The 16,834-nt window shown below is 47.3% G+C and overlaps 1 protein-coding gene across 1 annotated transcript in view; it reads right to left on the minus strand.

Moving 5' to 3' along the window:
* The window catches only part of LOC133353592 (dystrophin-like), a 639,339-nt gene extending 625,152 nt beyond the window's left edge, over nucleotides 1-14,187 (minus strand). Inside the window, 2 exon segments of the mRNA XM_061569957.1 lie at nucleotides 8,454-8,672; nucleotides 14,017-14,187. Coding sequence (XP_061425941.1) covers nucleotides 8,454-8,526 — 73 coding nt within the window. The 5' untranslated portion in view covers nucleotides 8,527-8,672; nucleotides 14,017-14,187.
* Between the last annotated feature and the right edge of the window lie 2,647 nt (nucleotides 14,188-16,834).

The raw sequence follows: 16,834 nt of genomic DNA on the forward strand, positions 1-16,834 counted from the left end.
GCCCGGGGCGGTCGCCCCAATTCGGCATACCCTAGGGACAGCACTTGCAGTGACGTCCACGTGTAGTGACATAGGAATCGGTCACGTAGTAGCATAGTGCTGGCTGCTGGCAGGGAAGGGGATCTGCAGTTTACAGCAGCCCTGACTGACAGCAGGTCACGTGATAGACCAGAAGGGGGGCGTGTCCAGGGGCGGAGCCAGGCCACGCTGGCAGTAAAAGAGGGGCCCCGGGAGGGGACCTCGGGGCTGTCGTGTGGAGTGGGATCCTCGTCATTGCTGCTGAAGATCGCCACGTTCGTCGCTGTCGTCGTCACTTGACATTGCGCTGCTAGACGGCGTTGGCTGTCTTAGTTCAGCGCCGTCAGTGCCAGATGGCTAGCGTTGTGTGTAGGCTAGCAACCAGTGTAGAGTAGCGTATAAGCGAGAAACAGAGGAGTGTGTAACAGTGTAGGGTGTATATTCATGGTTCTTTTGGTAGTCAAGTAGAAAGGAAATAATAAAATAATACAAATATAAAACAATAAAAAATTCTCACGACGTTTCGACTGCAACACAAGCAATCATCATCAGGTGTGAATTCCAAAGCAAGAAAATTAGAATTTTGAAATCCACAGCAAGAAAATTTGAATTTTCTTGCTGTGGATTTCACACCTGATGATGATTGCTTGTGTTGCAGTCGAAACGTCGTGAGAATTTTTATTGTTTTATATTTGTATTATTTTATTATTTCATTTCTACGTGACTTTACCGAAAGAACCAAGAATATGAATCCCTGCAGTCACGAAAGCTTTAAATCAAAAGTGTAGGGTGTGTATTGTACAAAGTGTGCTCGGTGTTAATTAAATAACTGCCTCCAAGTACTTAGTGTCTCCACGTCACTACACACGTACAAACAAAAACCCAATACTTTCACCTATAACACTGCCCCGCAATAGCAAGGATAATATAAGTAGTTTGGTACTGGTGAACACAAATACAGAGGTATAATACACTCTCCCATACATATCATACGCGATCGTGTGTTATTATTAATTCATGTACAGCCCTCTGCGAATCGAATGCTGGATGAATGCCACCCCCATGCCGTGCAAGTCAAGGAGATTGTCTGACTTTATTTCACCAAACTGGTCAGTGAGGGCTGGTGAAGGTAGGGGCCAGCACTGGTTTAGATACTACTCGTCGCTGGCGGTATAGCCTGGAGTCAAACTCAGGCCACCGAGTTCACAGCACAGTGTGCTCCCAACTGATCCGCCGTTCCTCCAACTAGACAGAGTATAATAAATATGCATTCAACTTGGGAGAGGGGGGCAGCAATCTTTGTGTTTTCGTTTGTTGTCCTTCCCTCGCACCTCCAATTAGCACAATTGGCTGCGTACCGTGCGGAATAAGTTCAACACACATACATAGCCATTCTAATAATCAAATTCAAGAGAGCCTGTGAAAACAATATACTTTTTATTGTATAAACAGTTTGAAATCATTTTGGCAGGTTGAGTTTTTTGAAGGCAGTAAATTAATTGACCAACTTCTGCATCGGGTTTCCGTGACTACTGTGCTGCATCGCTTGCCCTTCGATGAGTTCTCGCTTTCACGCAATAATCTCCCAAGCCCGCGGAGCGAAAACGTCGGACATCGCGCGACGTCTCACGGGGGGCACAACCCAGAAAACGCAACTTGCTGCCAGACCCCATTCAAGCGGCGTTCGCACCACACGTACTCGGAGGAGGGAGTGAGGAAAGGCTGGGAGGGGCCCACAGACAGCTGTCGTCCTGGCAGATCAGATTCCACACCCGAGCCATCCCTGGCCATCCCTCGGCCTTACCAAACTAGGCCCGGGGCTCTGTCCCAACCACAGCAACAGAGGACACCGCATGTTTGTGTGTGTGTGAGCTCTCCGCTAATGTTAGCAAATGCCTACATGCTTCTGTTCACTTTTTTTTAGATTTTTAATGGCTCATAGCTCGCAAAAAAAATAGACAAAAACATAAGTGCGGTCACCCTGCAAGCAGATTTTTCAAGAGTGCGCTGGTGGTGGGGTTTTTTTTAGAGCCAAGGCAAGAGGCAGACTTATTTAAATATTTCCTGGGTGTAACTTCCACATATTTGTAGACGTTGTAACCCACTGTGCGGCATTGTTACGAGCACCAACAACAGCACCTCAGTATTCTGTCTTCGGCCAATGAACCAAACATAAAGATTTTGTATTTTTATATGTATGCTACATGGACATATGCGGCATGATGTACAGCGTAGTCTCCGGATTGTAAGAAGTTATAGAAAGTAAGGTCAACTTTTAACGATGAAAAGTTAAGACAGTTATACTCACCTTGTCAAATGCACAGCCAAACTTTTGCTTTAAAATACTAGGGGGGGGGAAGTGCATCTTGTAATCCAGATAATTTAATATTTGTGCTTTATTGTCCTTGTTAAAAAAAAACTATAGATTACCTTTAAAGCACAAAGGTCCTACGGTACACAATATTATCTTTGTTTTTTGTGTGATATGGGTGAATAGATCACTCATGTTGGAATTTCTTTTATCAACGGGGTAACGGTCATTTGTGTGCGTGTGTGTGTCTGGCAAAGAGGGCACCACGTGTTTGCCTGAGAAAAAAATATTTTGAGCCTGTGCTGGATTCCAGCCCCGCCGATTACGATCGCTTTACATCTACATGGTTCCGAGCACCGCCAAAACAACGGTGTGCCATCTTGGCACAGACCCATGTCGGTCTAATAATTGGTTTATTGCAGCATTGATCCTCATGAAGCACAGCGTGCAGGCTGGGAAATCAAAACTGTCGGCAGAGTCGCGTTGCCGAGCTGAGGAGGGATTCTGTCTTAATTCCCCTCGCGTGTAGATCAATAGAAACCCTTTGCCAAAAAGACTTTCATCGTACACCTCCCCCGACCTCCCCCCAAATGCTTCCGTTTCATCCGACAGTGCATAAGAGGCTTGCAGATACATTTCTGTGCTTACTCAATCATCACCATCATCAGTATTATCATTTCTCGACAACTGGTTCTTGTGTTTAGTTTGTTGTCCATCCCCGCACCTCCGATGAGCACGGTTTGGCTACGTACGGTGCGAAAGAAGTTCAACATACTTGTGTACATCACCAGCTGTGGTCAATCCACTGCTGGATGAAGGCCTCCCTCCCCCCCCCAAAACCGCCTGCAGCTCTCACGATCCCGTGAATTAACAGTCCACCACCACCTCCTCGCACCTGCACGACAAAACTGCTTTCATCGCTCCCAACTCCTCCGTGGTGGATGTCCTCTGGCATGCATTCCATCGCTCGGCTTAGAAAAATGATGAGGAACATTTGAAATTCATTCGCGCACGCTATTCGCAAATGAAAAAGCACCGCGCAGGTATTTATTTACGAGCACAGTTTGAAGCACCGTTGGCAGTGATTGCCCATTAGCACAGGGCACCTGCTAAGTTACCACACGAGAATGAACACGTCAGCGCTAATAATTTTCCACGCATTCCCTTTTTTTTCAACGGGTGATTTTTCAAGAACTTTTTGTTGGACTTTCACCAACACCTCGCTCGCGCGAACGGCACAGCGAGACGCGTGAAACACATCCACTGCACAGCACACGTGACATTACGGGGGCACACCGCGCCATTCAGCGTGCTGAACCCGTGTCAGCTGGTCTGGCGGCGAGTGCACCGCCTGTTAAATGCTGTGGAGCAGGGACGGATAAAACCGCAGCTTGCCAGCTGCACTCTGCTCCCAGGCAGTTCAAGTGCCGCTTAATAGAGACCAGCTGATTTTTTATTTTAAAAAAACTTGATTTGAAACAGGGAAAAATCCGCGGAAGCGGCCTGGGGCACTCTACCCTGGCAATGATGACCAGAGAAGAGTACTACCCCTGGAGCACTCTCACAGATTTCTAATTTCAAAACTCCACAGTCAACCAGCATGAGTGAACCAGCCGCATCGCCACCTCACGTGACCGCCCCATGTGACCCGCTTCAGAGATATGTGGTATGAATATATCGGTATGCAGCTCATGGGGTCAGAAATTGTGGCCACACATAACATACTGTTGTCACCGTTGCATTTCGTTCGAGCAACACACTGGCCAAATGCACATCAGTGAAATTATGAATCAGCCCACACGCATCCGTGGTCATGAATTGTAACATCACTGGAGTTTGACGTGGGGTGAAGTCATGTGTGATGTTAAATTAGAAGTGTGATATATTCACTACCCAGTTCATAACCATTCAATGCCAAATCTGATCTTGAAGATTATATTAGATATCCTGTTACCATGCAAGCTCTCTGCCAGAGTGTGGCATTGGCTGAATGTTTATTTACAACTGTAGCGGTGTGTGTGTGTGTGTGGTATTTAAAGAGAGCAAGCAACTGCCAGTATGAATAACGGACAAGTAAAATTTAATCTTGGTTTGCAAAACCAGGACACGCATACAAACACCCTGCCAGTCCAGACCCTGGTGGTAACAAATTCCACTCCAAAAGAACACCACAGGCTGATTAATGAGCACAACATGACAATGTATACCCTTCGTGTCAAACACTGCTAAAAAAACACGTAGCATTTCTGATGTAAAGCGCAAAACGTAATTAAGCTCACGCCACTCGATGTGTACGCCGCAGAGGTACGGGGAAATGTGCAGGTACAAACGGATAATTGAGTGTCGAGTAGAGAAAATTAATGCGTGTAATATAGACAGGCCGAGGAAACGGCCTCATAGCAGATCCGTAACGGATCCCTACTGGGAGACAGTGGGGGTGGCGGGCGGGAGGAGATATTCCAGGAGACACCCCCCGCGTTTCCCCCTAAACCCTCACACTCCCACCCTCAACCCCTTTGAGGCTTCAGCAGGAGTGCTGAATCTCTCATTCCGTTCTATATGTGGAGGTGCCAACCCCAGCCCATTCCGACAAGGCAGCCGACTCCCCGTAAATTACTGCCACCGCATGCGCACATGCGCAATTGTGCGGCAGAGACTAAGATAAAGACTGCCCCACGTAGCCTAAGGCAGGCCGTTGGGGGTGCGTGGGGGGGGGTGCAAGAGCTGTCAGCGAGCACCTATTAAAAAGGCCAGCACGGCACGCGAGGACTGGTCTTGCCACGGCACAACGCCCGACTGCCTTCGTCTCTCCAGTGGAGATGTTTATATTTGTCAAATGTCTCAATGCAGGGCCCTTCGGATGAAAAAAAACAAGTAGTGCGATTCAATGAGACTTTCCTGGATAAAAGAACATCATTATGTCTGTATGTATGTTGAATTTCTTTCGCACCGTATGTAGCCAATCGCGCTAATTGAAGGTGTAGGGGAAGGACAACAAACTAAACACAAAAAGCAATTCAAGAAATTCGTTTTCAATGTCGATTGAAAAGTGCATAGCTCCCAGTGGCTTACTAATATCGTAAGGAAGTGTGTTTCAGACGGTCGCAGAAGCACATCTGAAAGTGCGGCGCGATGCGGTGACCGTCCTTGTTCGATGGCCAGCCAAACGCCGCTGCTGCTACGAGGATGACCAGAGTTCATGTGATGATGGTTTACGCTCCTTGACGAGATCAGCGAAGTATTGTGGTTCATTTGTATCATCATCTGTCAAGCCACAAGTATGGCCAACTCATCTGATTGGTGCAAGGTACTAAAGTGCTGCACTTGCTACTCATTTAAAGGCAGAGTTCACCGTGGAGGAGATCCACGACGGATTTATTAATTAAGCCACTGACGTTAGCCGTGGCCGGCACTCAGAAACACGGTCGATGCCCGGTCCGCGGCCGCAGTGCACCATGCCAGCATACACACGCACACACACAAACAAAGTTCCCCCGTATAGCCTGTAACAGACTGTAGGGGCAAGTGCTGTTAGCGAGCACCTATGAAGGCCGGAACGGTACACGAGGGGGTGGGTGGCCAGCACCACGCCCGACCGCCTTTGTCTCCCCAGTGGCGATGTTTACACATCGCACTGGGTACTCATTTGAGGCTGAGTCGACCTAGGGAAGGCCAAGGACCGGTTCAGATAATCGTCACTGGTGTTGGCCGTGAGCGGGAATCGAACTCGGGTCGCCGGGTTCATAGCGCAGCGCGCTAACCGCTACACTACCGCTCCCCACGCACACACACACACACGCACACACACACGAGCGCATAGTAGGGTTTGAGTGAAGCACACGGCTCGTGAAGTGTGCTCTGCTGCTCCGATAAGGCTCATCGTGCGAGACCCACGCCCATGCAGACTAATATAGCAGCATTAGTCATGCGGGCCCCTGCCGTTCAGTAGTGGGGCTCTCTGAGCTTTTACATAATTGCATTATTTACCCATTGCTGCAAAAGTATCCCAATCTACGTTTGGATTTTGTCATCCATGTGCCTCTATTTAATTTTTTTGTATTATTACCAAATGGTTCATAAACATTTTGGGAGAATTCATTCTGGTGAGAATTCCAGCCAGTTTTACACTGAGATATTATTAATGTCTCTTTCCACCTGTTGCACCACGAAAAGAGAAGGTTTTTTGTACAAAAAATAGCGAGTGACGAGCCCATTTTAAAATAGGGTCAACTTGTGCTGTTATTATATGTCCTACTTATATTTATCCATTTATTTGTAGATCCAGTAACCCTGCGATTATTGCGTATTACGCATTACTCCATTATTTACTGGTGCATTTCTTGACAATCATTTCTAAAGCACTTTCATTCGCTCAGACAATGCATTACCTTGTATACTTTGGAATTTGGCCGTGAAATTGACGAGACAAGGGCCAGCACTTTACAAAGGCTGTCCTACATTCACAAATGAATGAACCATCACACTCTATCTCTAGTGAGGGCATAGTGTATTTTTTTAAATAGCTCTACGATCTAGCAAGGCAATGGGTGACTGGAATCGAAATTCCAGGCGGTTAGCCGAGGACACATAGGGAGGCACGTGCTGACTCTAAGCCCATCCTGTCCAGTGGGCAGCAACAAAGAATTTCAGGCAGGAAAGACCGACATGGTGTCAATGGACGTTCGCACAGCAGTGTTCTCCATGCGCTATAGATTTACATCACAAGCAGCGTTTGTGAGACGCTCTGATAGTAGCTCCCTCCACGACCCCTTAGCACCGCTACCACTCGTCAAACTCCAAAGGAGATATTCAAAACCCTTCTTTTGCGAAAGCCAGCGAGGGGCGCAAGGAGGGGGGGGGGGGCGAGGTGCGGTTATCCCCCCAGGTGCTGATGTTACACATCGCACCAGGTACGCATTTATAAAGCTGAGCCAACGTACGGGACGCCGAGGCCCAGGTCAAATGATCGCCACCGATGGCAGGCTGTGTGCTGGGGAATTGTACTTTGAAGGGCATGTTCACAGTGTGGTGCACTCACCATCAAATAGCCGCTCCCCATAACAAAGACAAAGATTCCCCCCCTCCCCCCACCATATAGCCTCTAACAATTTAGGTTGGCAAGACACACGATGGGGTGAGTGGCCAGCACCATGCCCGGTCGCCTTTGTCGCCCCAAGTGGCGATGTTTACACACCACACTGGGTACTCATTTGAGGCCGAGTCGACCTAGGGGAGGCCCAGGACCTATTCAGATAATTGTCACCGTTCACCGTGAGCGGGAATAATACCCGGGTCGCCGAGTTCGTATAGCAGCGCGCTAACCGCTGAACCACACACACACGCACACACACATGCGCGTACACACACAGACGGTATCATGCCTGGCTGCTCTGTTTGGCCACGGCCATGCCCTCATGGGCACAGAGGCCAACCTGCAGCGCTGCACGTTTCGCTTCTTTGAGGGTGGAATGTAATCACAGCCACTGGGTTAGAAAACACAGAGCACTCAGCAGGGCCTCATACCTGCCCCTCCACTCTTAAGTCTACAAAGGCACGACTACAGGCCGACTCCGTTGCTCAGCTTGACGGGTTTTTTTGGTTGCCTGGGCGTCAGGCTAAAAAGCATCACTTTTCCTTTGAAATCATAACTTTACAGAAAATATACAATTCTATGTCTACTGATCGTCAGCTGGCGATGAGATTTTTTGGCAGTGAACGGTGGGAATTGAAAAAGATTGTGGAATAAGCCTCAACTCTGCCGATGGGACCCACAAAGTTGAAACCATTCCAGAGTTTGCTCGATTAAACTAATTCTGCTGGATAATGTTAGCCTCAAAGCTGATGGGACTGAATCGTGTGATGAGATACAGCGGAGTTGTGTTAAATGGTGGAAGTGGTGCCCATTCTCATAAAAATTGGTGGCCAAAGAAACTCACCAATATATTAACCTGCCGCCGTGTGTTTTGCGCCTGTAAACATTTTACAAACTCAACGTGGATAAGGAGGGATAACGAGTGTGTCACATTCTACGCCTTGTGATGGTTACATCCGCAACTCCTGATGCTGCTGATACTACTGCTGCTGTCGATGTCGAAGCCGCTGCTGCACGTGACGTTTTCCTTACCACAGCGTGAGCGGATGAGGTCACCGAACTCATCTCCGACGGTCTCCTCATCCATCTGGTCGGCAGTCGCCATGGCAACTTCTTGCAGCGGCGTTTACAACGAGCTCCGATGTCTCCCTGGCGAGAGACGACGCTTCTCGCTCCCCTCGGCCTTGTCCGTTCAGTCCGGCTCACGACAGAGGCACTTCCCCCCCTTCCCCCAAAATCCACGAATGCTCCCTGACAGGGGAGACAACACGCACGCAGAGGGCAATGTGGTGTGTGTGCGTGTGTGGACCGGCGGAGCGTGCGAGCTTGTTTTATTATTTTCTTGGACATTACGGGCTGCCACCTTGGCTCGTCTCCACCGCCGCCATCAACATCATTCACGTGCCGAGTACCGGTCAGGGGTGGTGTGGCAGGGCAACTGCACCCAGCGGGGATAGCTGCTAGCTCGGCTCGGCTTCAATGGAGAGAAATTTAGATTCTCGAAAGTGTTCATGGAGGACCAATTCAGGAACCTGTCGATACTGGAGAGGATTATTCGAGAAAACGAGAAAAGCCACGTGCGTCGCGATGCAGATTTAGTGACCACTCGGTGATGCGTGCACCTGGACGTTCCGTTTTGTAAATCCACTGCTGGATGAGGGCCTCCCCATAATTTTTGACAGTGCCTGTTAAGGTGCACTCTTCACAGCGTGGTGCTATGGAAGCCGTCCAACTCATAATCATCATCTCCAAATGCCTCGCAAGCCATGAGGATCTTTGACCATACTTCACCACACTAGTTAGTGAGTGCGGGTTTGCGTAGAGTAAGTGCAGAACGATGGATTGTGCTGCACTAGCCCGTACCGCCCACGATGCCTACTGCAACGGTCTTACGGTCATGGTAGGCACCTATCCAAGCTCTATCCAGGCTCAATTCCTGCTTAGCTTCCAAGATCTGACCAGACTGGGCACATTGCACACAACTCGGCTGTTGGCAAATCAGCATGTTATGTAATGTGTTTGTTACAGAATGTCAGAAATACTATTAATTTGTGGCTTCATATATTAATCAATTATTGATGTCATCGCAAACAACACACAATGTGATACATGAAATTATTACATCATTGGATCTTTGAAAGCCATGTTTTTTTTGTAATTACAATTATTGATTACAGATTAAACATAAGCATGGCAATATAAGAATATGTTTTCCCATTTTTTCTGGCAACAAAACAGGTTTCAGTTTGGTGTTTTAACATCTTTTGTTCCCAGAAAAAATGGGAAAACCTATTCTTATATTTTGACACTGGCAAAGGAGGTTCCATGAGATAAGAATGGCAAGTTCGTATCATCACATGGTAATCTCGTGATCATTATTCAATTTCGGTGGACTGCTCCCATCTATCTGAGCGACTGTAGCATGCGCACACAGCTTTAAACAATATTCAGAACACTCAAGGCAACTTTGAAAGAAACTTAACAGAGCTATCTTACAGAGCCTCTTGCTGAATAATACCACATGTATTAAAAAGTTAAGTTACAGCTTTGCAATAATCTGCTCACCCCACTGGAGGCAGAAGGGCCTCCACTAGAGGGAGCTCTAGAGAGCCCCTCCAGATGGTATTTGGCCTACTCTTCCACACTACGTCCACGAGCGCTGAGAAATGCTCTCATTTGCATACCATTTACAGAAATGTCAGCCCCTAACTCATTCCGTTGTTGGATGAAGGCTTCCACATTCTGTCAGCGATGGGGACTGACCATGTATCACCATGTATCACCAACTGGTGAGCGTGTTCAGATGTGGTAATCCAGGGAGCAGTTCAGATATCAATTGCGACTGATCTGATGTTAGCGTGGTGAGAAACAGGACTCATAGGGATCATAGCTAACCATTGCCCCACTGCTCCTCTCCATAATTAAAAAACTTACTGGAGATTGTACGTCGAATATGGAAACAGCAGGTTATATCTGTTTATTTGTAGCACAGCTATTTCACAGAATGTCAATTCAACATTTTTTGTTACAACCGCCTATAAAGATGTCCTGTATCGTCAACATGCAATGGACGAATGTGCCCTGCTAAGCAAATAGACTTTTTTTTTCATTTCAAAACAATATATTTCAGCTGAGGGATGAGCTACAAAGAAATGGGTATGACAAATTAAGGAGCAGCCTCTGAGTTGCCTAGAGAATGGGCTCGCTGGATCCCTAAACCAAACACCCGATAACATTCCACCATAATGCCAAGCGTAACTCTTTTTTCCCCGCAGGCTATTTATGATAGTAATTTCAATACGCAGCAGCTGTACTTCTAAAGTACATTCTGAAACAAATGACTCAGCAATAGAACGTCGAGAAGAGACAACATATAAGGAATCATTACTTTTACTTCCTTTGCGGCTCTATGTGACAATTTGTGAAACGTGACAATTTCCAAAGGCGCCCAGAAAATTATTGATGCCAAGCAAGGCCGTAGCCATGGAATCAACATTGGGGGGGACCAAATCTTCCAGGGGGTTTAGGGGTCCCCCCCCCCCCAGAAAAAAATATCGAAATTTGAAAACTAATTTCCTGCCTAAAATATTAAAACATTCACTAACATATGGGATGGACTTTTTTTTACAATAATTGTCTGATAGTGTATTGTATTACATTGCTGTTTTTTTCTTTTTTACCATTTCTTGTTTCATTGTATATAATGGCAGAGATTAGGGATTCATAAAGTACAACCATAACCACAATAATATAAACAGAAATCTATGCATTGTTACATGAAGACAAGTCCAGATATTGTGGCCAAGGTTTAGCAAATTGTTGTTTTTATTTACATAGCATAGCAATTATTATTATTAAAACATATTTTTATAGCAATATATTGGGGGGGGGGGCATTTTGAGCATATTTGAATATTGGGGGGGATCTGTCCCCCCCAAAGTGTCCCCCCAATTTCTATTATAATTACGGCCTTGATGCCAAGTAACAGCAGTGGTCTTCTCGCCCTGAAATAGCACGTGTGTGTGCGTGCGCGCGCGCATGCCCGTGTTTGTGTGTGTCTGGGCATACGTGACGAAAGCGGCTAAGGGTTTGTCCCATTTGATTCATGAGTTTCGGTTTGTCGGACAGAGCAGTCTCTGTTGGAAAGTCTTTCACTGAAACTCACACACTTCCTGTTTACAAGTCTAGATTTCACTTGCCATACCTTAGCTTTGCTGGAAATGACAAAAAAAATTACCACTCTAACCTTAAATTAAGTATGCACACCGCAATATAGACATAATTCATACTGCTAAGAAAAGTAAACTGGGCAGGACACATCATGACCAATGGTAAAGAATAATAATGGAGTGGAAGCCAAATCATTGTTTGCGTCTTGTATGTTGAACTCCTTTCGCACCGTACGTAGCCAACCGTGCTAATCGGAGGATGTGTCTTGAGAGAAAAACGTCAATCGATGATGATGTGGAGCGATGAAGACGTCAGTTCTTCCATTGGCGCTTGGTGCTGGGTCATCACATCGCAGGATCGTGAGAGACAGCAATGGCTTGGAGAGGCTGGCTTTCATCCAGCAGTGGACTGAGCATTGCTGATGCTGATCAAATAAAATACGTACCTGGAAAGTTATGTCTCACTGTCAAATGGGGCTCCAAAATAAGTAAAACTTTACATTTTGCTCAAAAATGTGGAATTTGCAATGACAAGCAGTGAGTGTTTTTTTTTTTACAATGCATTGTGAGCAGGCAAGCGGCAATTGCAACCTTCATGTATGCAGCAAACGCAGGCAGTGCCTTCCAACATCACTGCCGATGCACCGCTTGGAACAACTTAAAGAACACTTGAAGGCAGGCTGGTGAAAGTGAGATTTTGGAGAAAGAGTAACAACAAGCGAATACTATCTCGGTCCGGAAGAGTTGGGAAATGAGTATACAAACGGATGGGTTAAAGTCCGTGTCGGCAACTCTATCAGTAGTTTGAACCCAAACCCTGTTTGTTGTCTTAATATGCAAACACACAAACACAGACACAAAAGACGTAAACACAATAACTTTGCACAAGTGCCCACACACACTTTGCAAATGCAACCAAGTGTAATAAATAAGTAAAATGTTGCCTCTGTAGCCTCAGCATCACTGCCCCCGCCCCCCCCCGAGCCCAAAACTCTAAGGTTTGATTCAACTTTCGAGACTTCACCTTGTGGCATTTACAGAACCCCTTCGCCTGCGATGTAAAGTTCACGTTAAAGAGCCGCTTGCAAGACGCAGCGGATCTCGAGAGCTCGTCTCGAGCGTGGCCAGAAATGCTGTGAGCAAGTCATTGCAGGGCTGCGCCTTTAACTATTGCACCATCCGTTGGAAAGTTGTTGGCCATCGTATGGCAAATTCACAAACTTCGAAATTAACTTTCGAAACCGCCACTGTAACATTGTAAAGGCAATCCAGGCGACTCGTCCCCCGAAACCTGGTCCGCATGGCATTCAGCATTTGACATTCAAGCACACAATTGGACATTGTTCAAATATCACATCGGCCCCCCGCCCCCCATCATCGTCAGCCGTGCTCAATCCACTGCTGGATGAAGGCCTCCCCCCCCAAGCCGCCGCACCATCTCGAGAAACAGATCCTGGGATGTAATAATCCACCGAGCTGATTTTATCGCTCCATCTCCTGGGTTGATTTCTGTTTCCTTGGCTGACAGCTGTCAATATTCTTGACTATCGGAAAACAACAACCCCTCCCCAAGACCACTTACTTTTCTTACACAGTTTTAAATGTCTTTATTCTGCGTGTGCTCTCTAATCCTGGCGACTACACGCCTCTTGGTCGCACTGTAACGTGCAAACACAGCTCTGCTTTATTTAACCAGGTGAGACTTGTACTCGGAGGGCAAAAGGCAGCTCATCATTAGCCACGGTGAAATCCACTGCTGGATGCACACAAGCCCAGTGCCATCATTGTTCGCTCCATCTCCCTCTCGGTGGAGGGAGATGGAGCGACCTAAGGGTCTCTAACGTCCACGACGCAGAGGGATAAGGTGGCAGCAACCACTTCGACCCGGATGGACACACGTGAAAAAGAGGCTTTAGTGCTCGCCCAATTCCTCCGGTCTTAATAAATATTCACATTTTTTTTTCTCTCCGCCTGATTAAGACCGCTTGTTTTGCGATCGAAACGTCGGGGGGTTTTTTGCTTTTATTATTTTCAATTAAATTTTTATTTTTATTTACTTGTATTATTTTTTATTTAATTTTCTATCTCCGTGACTTTACCAGATTCTCAGATTTACATCGTCGCGCACACAACGACGACAATTCCCATTGTCGGTGGCCGACACCGACTCGTGCTCTAACTTCCACGCCACCACCACCCACCACCCTCCAAAGTTGCTCCGCAGATAATCGCCAAGCCGCCGTGAAAACTTCTTGAGCCACCGCAAGCGACGGCAAACGAGAGAAAGCAAAGTGCGCCAAAGTGAACGAAGGTGCAGATGGGTGGGCGAGATGCTGGCACACGAGGATGGAGGGGTGACGGAGAAGGAGAGGATGAAACGCCGGGATGGAGGGAGTGAGATGAAGACACACACACACTCTTCTTACTTGTCTGCTTGTTTTTCTTCTTCGGCCGCGGAAGACGGACCTGTCGGAGTCACAAGTTTGCGAGTGGAGGTGCAAGTTTAAGTAAAGTTGGTGGTGGTGGTGGTCACAGCGGCAGCAGCAGCAGTAACTTTGTTGGCGCCAGGAGCAAAGGGGGTTGATGATGATGGTGGTGGTGATGATGTTGATGAGAAGGAGGTGGGATTCTCGCGAACGTCATCACAAAGGAAGCTCACGCCCTCATCCCCCCAATGCCTGCTATTGGTTGTTGGTATGCGGTCCGGATCCAACCCATAATCATTGCGTGCGTTGCCAGCACCGCGGGTGAAAATCCTCCAGTTCGACGAGAACAATTGAGGCATTCATGGGTCAGTCGACTGCTGGATGGAGGCATCTCCAATGCGATCCTGCGATGCAGTTAAAACCCTGCACCCAGCACCTTGAGCACGAGTTCAGAGGCTTTGCATCGCTCCGTCTCTCCGGCGGATGTAACCCTCGCTCAGGACAGCGGATCATGCCCTGTCGTCTTCCCGCTCGGGTTATTATTCTTGACCATCAGCCATCATCATCATCCTGACAGTGACGTGGCCTGCCCAAGGTCAATTACTTTGTCGTTGTAACAATCTTTACCTGTGTGTGTGTTGAACTTATTTCGCACCGTACGTAGCCAGCCGTGTCATTGCAATTTTAATTGAGTTAGGAATTGCAATGGCAATTTGAGTTGCCCATTCATGAATCCGCGTGTCTTTTCGAATCCACGTGTTCATCTCTCTGCCTCGGTATAATTAAATGAGCAATTCATTGCGAGACATCCGACTGAGGATCTCATGATTGTAAAGGAATGGTGTTATAACCCAACACACAAAAACACACATGCAGTAGTGTGTCTTTGCTTTGCACATTACGTACATACGTAGGCTGCCCAATAACGAGCTTGACTCCTGTGTTATAAAAAGTAATAATTTAAATTTGCGTTATTGTAGTACTCGAAATGACAGCACTGCTTCTGTCGGACCTCAAGGAAACTCCGTGTTCAGATGGTGGTCATTGGTCTCAATACGATATTTGAGATGTTTAATAGTTTTTTTGTTGCATATTTATGTGTGGGATGGAACTGTAGTGCTTTGGGAAAACCCACGCATAGGATAGCTCTGTCAACGACATGCCTGTCAATCCCTTATCAGTGCCTACCATATTACAGACCAGTTCAGACCTTAGGGGCCGTCCATAAATGACGTCACGCGATTTTTGACGTTTTTTGACCCCCCCTTGTCACACGGCGTCACAAAAAGTCAGACCCCCCTTCAAATGTGACGTCACAAAGCTCTGCCACCCCCCCCCCCCCCCAAAAAAACGTCACACGGCGTCACAAAGTCAGACCCCCCTTCAAATGTGACGTCACAAAGCTCTGCCACCCCCCCCCCCCCCAAAAAAACATGCTTCAAATCGCTTTAAACTATTGTCATTGTAGTGCGTATTTAATGTGGCGCTGCACTCTGATGTTGTAGGAGAAAACCTTTATTAAAAAGTCTATTTAATTAAGTAGAACGTGTTGTCACAAGGGATACATACAAACGAATAGACACAAATTTGTATTTGTTGTACGCCGTATGGACATGGACACTCAATTTCCCTGCACGAGGACACGGGGTAAACCGTCTGGGTTTACAGCTGTGCAACCAACAAGTGACTTGCTGAACCCTAGCTGCCCCATGACATCGGTTTGACCCACCCTTACTGGACAACTGTGAAAATAGCTTCATAAGCTCATCGGATTTCTCCGGGATAAATAAAGATTCCTATTCTGATCTCCACAAACGAGTGTTCTTAACTCGTCCCGTCTTTATACAAAGACAAAGATCCCCCGTATAGCCTTTAGTAGCATGTAGGGGCAAGTGCTGTTAGCGAACACCTCTGAAAGCCAGAACGGCACACGAGGGGGTGGGTGGCCAGCACCACGCCCGGCCGCCTTTGGGGTCGTCCATAAATGACGTCACGCACCTAAGGGGAGGAGGGGTCAGACATTTGTGACGATGTGTGACGAGGGGGAGGGGTTGAGAAATGTGACGTCACTTAAAAATGCGCAACTTTAAATAAATATAGACAATGACAATAGTTTAAAGCGATTTTAAGCATGTTTTATATTTTTGGGGGGGGGGCAGAGCTTTGTGACGTCATCTTTGAGGGGGGGGGGGAGGTCTGACTTTTTGTGACGCCGTGTGACGAAGGGGGGGAGAGTCAAAAATCGTCCAAAATCGCGTGACGTCATTTATGGACGGCCCCTTTGTCTCCCCAGTGGCGATGTTCACACACTGCACCAGGTACTCATTTGAGGCTGAGTCAACCTAGGGGAGGCCCAGGACCGGTTCAGATAATAGTCACACAGGGTGATGGCCGTTGAGTGGCAATCGAACTCCGATCGCCGGGTTCGTAGCGCAGCGTAGCGCTAACCGCGACGCCACCGCTCCCCGCGGTTCTACAAATGTAGTCTCACCCCAAATCCCAGCTCACCCCCGCATGAACGAAACACGCTTGGGGTGTGTCTAATAATTATCCTACGAATTGAGTTCATAAGATGAGCTTATTAAATACAGCGTTCGTGTTCCACCAACCCTGCGCGCTGGGTCATCCCCATCGCCGATAGAGCGCACGCCGAAAGCCTCACCAGCAAACTCTCAACAAGATCAAGTTCGTGTGTTAAGCAAAAGAAGCCGAACAAATAAAAATCCTCGACGAAATGAGGATGGGGGTGGAGTGCGCGCGGGGGCTGGGGGGGGGCTATTGCGGCATGACAAGAAACGTGAGATGATGACACCACTCA

This window comes from Lethenteron reissneri, chromosome 6 (genome assembly GCF_015708825.2).
Source record: "Lethenteron reissneri isolate LAM-NWPU_2019-01 chromosome 6, ASM1570882v1, whole genome shotgun sequence".
Classification (NCBI taxonomy): domain Eukaryota; kingdom Metazoa; phylum Chordata; class Hyperoartia; order Petromyzontiformes; family Petromyzontidae; genus Lethenteron; species Lethenteron reissneri.